This window comes from Pygoscelis adeliae, unplaced genomic scaffold (assembly GCF_000699105.1).
Source record: "Pygoscelis adeliae isolate BGI_AS28 unplaced genomic scaffold, ASM69910v1 Scaffold182, whole genome shotgun sequence".
NCBI lineage: Eukaryota > Metazoa > Chordata > Aves > Sphenisciformes > Spheniscidae > Pygoscelis > Pygoscelis adeliae.
Window position 1 is genome coordinate 406946 of NW_008824669.1, and position 5081 is coordinate 412026.

Here is a 5081-nt window from a genome sequence, read left to right on the forward strand (position 1 = left end):
CGTAGATGAGCTGGGCGCTCCAGCTTGTTTAAGCGGTGTAGGTGCTGGCACTTGGCAGTGTGAAGCAATACAGCATCACCCTTTCCCCACATAGCTCCTGGCAGGGCAAATCCAACATGTGCCTGGAAAGATGTTGGCTCTGGGAGGATGTGGAAGAAACGTGATGGGGAGGGAGTCATTGCACAAGGTTCCTGGGGGCGGGATGTGAAAGAGAAGAGCGAGCTTGTGGTGGTTATGAAAAGGTGAATAGGGTGGGAACCAAGAAGAGAAGGATGGAGACAAAGAAGGAGATGAAGAGCTGTGGAGGGAAGCAGAGGTTAAATCACAGAGGACCTGGAAGGAGTTAAAGGTGACATGGAGATGCACTGGGGCAGTGCAAGCAGGAGGTGACTACAGAGGTCCGAGTGAGGCAAGGGAGAGGAAGACACTGAGAGAGGGCAGGGTCGTTTTGGCATTATTGGTTGGGAATCCCCTGCTAATGCTCTACCGTCTGTGTTTTGTCCTAGGGCACTAAATGAGAATATGGCCAATGGCATTGAAGATCTTATCGGGATCCCATTCCCGAACCACAGCAGTGAAGTCTTATGTGGTTTAAATGAGCAGCGGCATGACGGCCTCCTCTGCGATGTCATCCTCATTGTACAGGACCAGGAGTACCGGACCCATCGGTCCGTCCTTGCTGCCTGCAGCAAGTACTTCAAAAAACTCTTCACTACCGGCACTTTAACAGACCAGCCCTATGTTTACGAGATTGACTTTGTCAAGCCTGAAGCACTTTCCGCCATCCTCGAGTTTGCCTACACCTCAACCCTCACCATCACCACCTCAAATGTCAAGCACATCCTCAGCGCTGCCAAGATGCTGGAGATCCAGTGCATTATCAATGTATGCCTTGAAATCATGGAGCCCGACAGAGAGGCAGAAGAGGAAGATGACAAAGAGGACGAAGATGACGATGAAGATGAAGACGAAGAGGAGGAAGAGGAGGAGGAGGAGGAAGTGGAAGATTTTGTCAATCAGGAGAACCTAACCGATGTCCAAGAAGTAAGCTGTCACCAAAGCCCTTCTAAGTCTGATCTTACCGAAGAAGCATATACAGAAGCACCTAAAGACTTTCCAAATCACTACCCAGCCAATAACTCCTCTGGACACTTGGGTGTGATACGAGACTTCTCCATCGAGTCCTTGCTAAGGGAAAACTTGTACCCTAAGGCGAACATCCCAGAAAGGAGGCCAGCTCTCTCTCCTTTCGCCCCTAGCTTCTTCCCCCATCTATGGAACGGTGATTTTAGCTCCTTCTCCCAGCTCGAGGAGCCACAAGTAGACAACGGCCCCTTGGATCTGGTGATCAAAAAGAGGAAGATCAAGGAAGAGGAGGAGAAGGAAGACCTGCCTCCGCCTCCTTTCCCTAATGACTTCTTCAAGGACATGTTTACCAACACCCCAGCAGCTCCCTTAGGGCACATTAAGGCAGAGACTGACTATAGCGCTTATCTCAATTTCCTAAGCGCTACCCAGTTTGGAGGAGTTTTTCCCCCATGGCCCCTGGAGGAAGAGAGGAAGATAAAGCCCAAGGCGTCCCAGCAATGTCCCATCTGTAACAAAGTCATCATGGGGGCCGGGAAGCTGCCCAGGCACATGAGGACCCACACGGGAGAGAAGCCGTATATGTGCAATATCTGTGAAGTCCGCTTTACCAGGTGTGCATTGGTTACCTCTGCCGTGCGTAGCCGTGCGCGGGGGGTGGTGGTTGAAGGGGCCACGTCATGACCCGTGGCTGATTCCGAAGCTACACATCTCTTTTTCCCCCCAAAAAGTAGCAAAGAAAGCAGGGCATGATCTCTATCCCTTCAGGAAAAAAAAGAAGGAAGGGAGGGTGGAGGAAGAAAACGAACCTACTGATTTTGGTGGGTTGCGGATCCCATCCACAGCTCACGGGATCCATCTGCTCGCTGGACAAAAGCTTAAATAAGTAACAGGATATTTTCAACCCCACCATAGTTCACCACAGTTAGACCAGAGGGAGCTGGAAAACAGATGGTGAAACAGCCAAGGAGGCTTCATCTCTAATGTGCTGGGAGATGCGTTGAGTTGGGAGGGTCATCTAGCTGCGGGATGTAATTAGTTTGGGTTTGCACATTTTGGCATCAGTGTAGACCACAACCAAGTTGCACATGTTTAGACATGACAGTGTCTGGGTTTTCTGAGGCTGGAGCCGTCCTAATTATTATACGTTAGTAGCGAGGTGGGTGTCGGTCTCTTCTCCCAAGTAACAAGCGATAGGACGGGAGGAAACAGCCTCACGTTGTGCCAGGGGAGGTTTAGATTGGATATTAGGGAAAATTTCTTCACCGAAAGGGTTGTCGAGCATTGGAACAGGCTGCCCAGGGAAGTGGTGGAGTCACCACCCCTGGAGGTGTTTAAAAGACGGGTAGACGTGGCGCTCAGGGACATGGTTTAGTGGTGGACTTGGCAGTGCTGGGTTAACAGTTGGACTCGGTGATCTTAAAGGTCTTTTCCAACCTAAATGATTCTATGATTCTATGACTTATCACCCCGAACGTTGGCCGTCCAAGAGCCAGGCACCTCGACTCCCTCCGTGGTCAGTGGAAAGTGATCAGCACCCTCAGAGAGGTAGATGAGGAAAGGGGATGAGCAGGGGTCATCCCTGACCACAAAGACAACCTGCGGGGCTTAGATTGGGGCACCTAACTTTTAGGTATCTCCAGTCAGGTCAGACCAGCCCCAACACGGGCTGCTCCAAGGCAGGCGTGACCGGTACCAGGTCCATCCCTGGTACCAATTCCCAGCCTTTGCACCTCTCTTCACCTCAGCGGACCCCTCGATGGTAACAAATCGGAGCAGGCTACACAAATCTAATGCTACAGCTCGCAATCCTGCTCTGAGAAGCTGGGCAAATTTAGTCGGTGAGCAGAGACAAATAGATTCCTGGACCTGCTCTTGCTGGGTGTAATTAATATCTAATGAGTACAATCTTTACCATAATAATAAAGCTTTCTGACAAGAGCATGGTATTTCAGCTCCCGGCTGCGTGTGAGAGAGCGAGCCCTATTAGGCTGGGGTGAGCACACCGGAGGAAAATAATATGCACAGTAGGCAAAGGCGAGCTCCTGACAATGGCCGGACACCTGGGGTGCTCCCGCATTCAGCCTGTCTTTTCTTCTCCCGTCCCTGTGATAATATTCGAGTGGAAGTTATGCAGATGATGAGGATTTGACCTGAAAATAAATTTCCATGCTCCGCTCCATTAACGCAGCAGACACCGTATTATAATGCGGGGAGCATCGTGCCTCGGGCGGGCGTACGCAACGTGAGCCGGCTCACCCTGGTATTTGCAGGGGAAAGGCCACTGCCTGGTGCTAATTCCTGCCTGCAGGAATTTGCCTGCAGGAATTTGGATCCGGCTCCCGCTGGTGCTGCATCCTCAGGTTAGCGCTGGGTCGTCACCTCCGGACAGGGTGGCTCTGCTGGGAGGAGCGGGATGGGTTCAGCCCGGTGAGTGTGGCTGCGTCCCGGGCTGGAGGCACCACCTGGCCAGCCCCCATCCTGCGCTCCCCGTCGCTCTCCTGGGTGTGATGCTGCGGGTGCTAATTGCTGACGAGGAAATAGCTTGGCTTGACCCATCACCGACACCTTCCCCGTGATGGGAATAACAGAGCTGAGCCCTCCCAGAGGGCTCCCAAAGTCCTTTGCAAGCACGGGCAGCATCGTCGGCTTCGCTTGGGGAAACTGAGGCACGGAGAGATGTTGGCATCGACTCGCAGTCACTGCGAAGGTTGGTAGGAGGGTTCAGGTGGGAATTCAGGTATCCTGACCCCTAATCCAGACAGGTTAAATCAGCATCTTGGAGGTTAAAAGCTCCAAGCAGAGACGGTCTAGTGTGGCCCATTACTAACGCAGGGTTAAACCCGACGGCTTCTACATCCCCCCAGAGCTCAACAGCTTCTAAATACAAAGCAGAGGGGTGGGAGGACTTTAGCCCAGGAGAACAATCACAAAGAGAATTGGGACGAACCCAACGGTGCAGTCTCCCATCATCACTCACGAAAACGAAGCCATTCGTTTGGGTCACCCCGCGCAGAGCTGAAGGCTGGAGGGATTTTTCCCTCTTTAACACCCCGAGCAAAGTGGAAATTTCAAAACATGGGTTGATTTTTAAATGTATTTGGAAGTATTTTGAATAGCACGCAGCCGTTTTGTTTTGTTTGGGGGGTTTTTTTTAGCCATTTTCAGCATTACTCTAATGTGAGAGCTCTCCTTTAGGGGAAAGTGTATTTAAGCAAAGTGGAGTGATTGAGATGTCGAAAGAGATTTCTGCCAGGATTTCCTGAACGCTGCCACTTGCGTTACGTGTTTTGCTCTCGGGGGGGAATCTCATGCTTCCCGAAAGCATCGGACTCGCACCCACGGCAGTGAGCGGTGCCTTCGCCACGGAGATGCAAGCCCAGGCAGTCCCCCTTGGGCTCCCCTGGGAGTGAGGGTGCAGGGAAGCAGAGGTTCCCAAATGGGATTTCGGAATGAGTCAGTCCTTTGCGTTATTTCTGCGCTCAAGGAACGGTGGAGGAGTAAATTTACTGGGGGGAAATAGAAAAAAATATATTTTCCTGGTGGGGAGTCCCCCAGCCTCCCCATCAGATCCCTTCCCCTTCGCATCCCGGGGCAAGGACCCCACATGCACCTGGATCTGCCACGGCCGACTCCCAGGGACATCTGATCGCAGGAAGCAGGACTTCATTTAATAGCTCATTAATTTTTTCCTTAAACAAAGGCTGCTCAGCTTCTAGTCTGCTGTATTACCCTGCTAAAACACTGGAGAAAACTGCAAATATTTCAGCTTTTCCACCAAGACAACCCCGGAGTGCTCAAGGAGAAACTGTTCCAGCCAGAAAGGTTAACATTATTTGTTCCTATTATTTGTGTTGTGACAGCTCGCAGAGCCCTAATCGCTCTCCTAATGCAATTGCATTAAGGTTATTCACACACACGGAGCGCGGTTCTCCTTCGGAGAGCCTGCGAGCTGAGCTCCCACCTCGCAAAACCTGTGTTTCCTCCCCTGGGAG

The 5081-nt window shown here is 51.6% G+C and overlaps 1 protein-coding gene across 1 annotated transcript in view; it reads left to right on the plus strand.

Moving 5' to 3' along the window:
* Nucleotides 1-522: 522 nt before the first annotated feature.
* The window catches only part of ZBTB7C (zinc finger and BTB domain containing 7C), a gene marked incomplete at its 3' end in the record, with an annotated part of 6801 nt that continues 2242 nt past the window's right edge, over nt 523-5081 (plus strand). Inside the window, exon 1 of the mRNA XM_009322962.1 lies at nt 523-1700. Within this exon, the coding sequence (XP_009321237.1) occupies nt 523-1700 (1178 nt within the window). The remainder of the gene's footprint in view (nt 1701-5081) is intronic.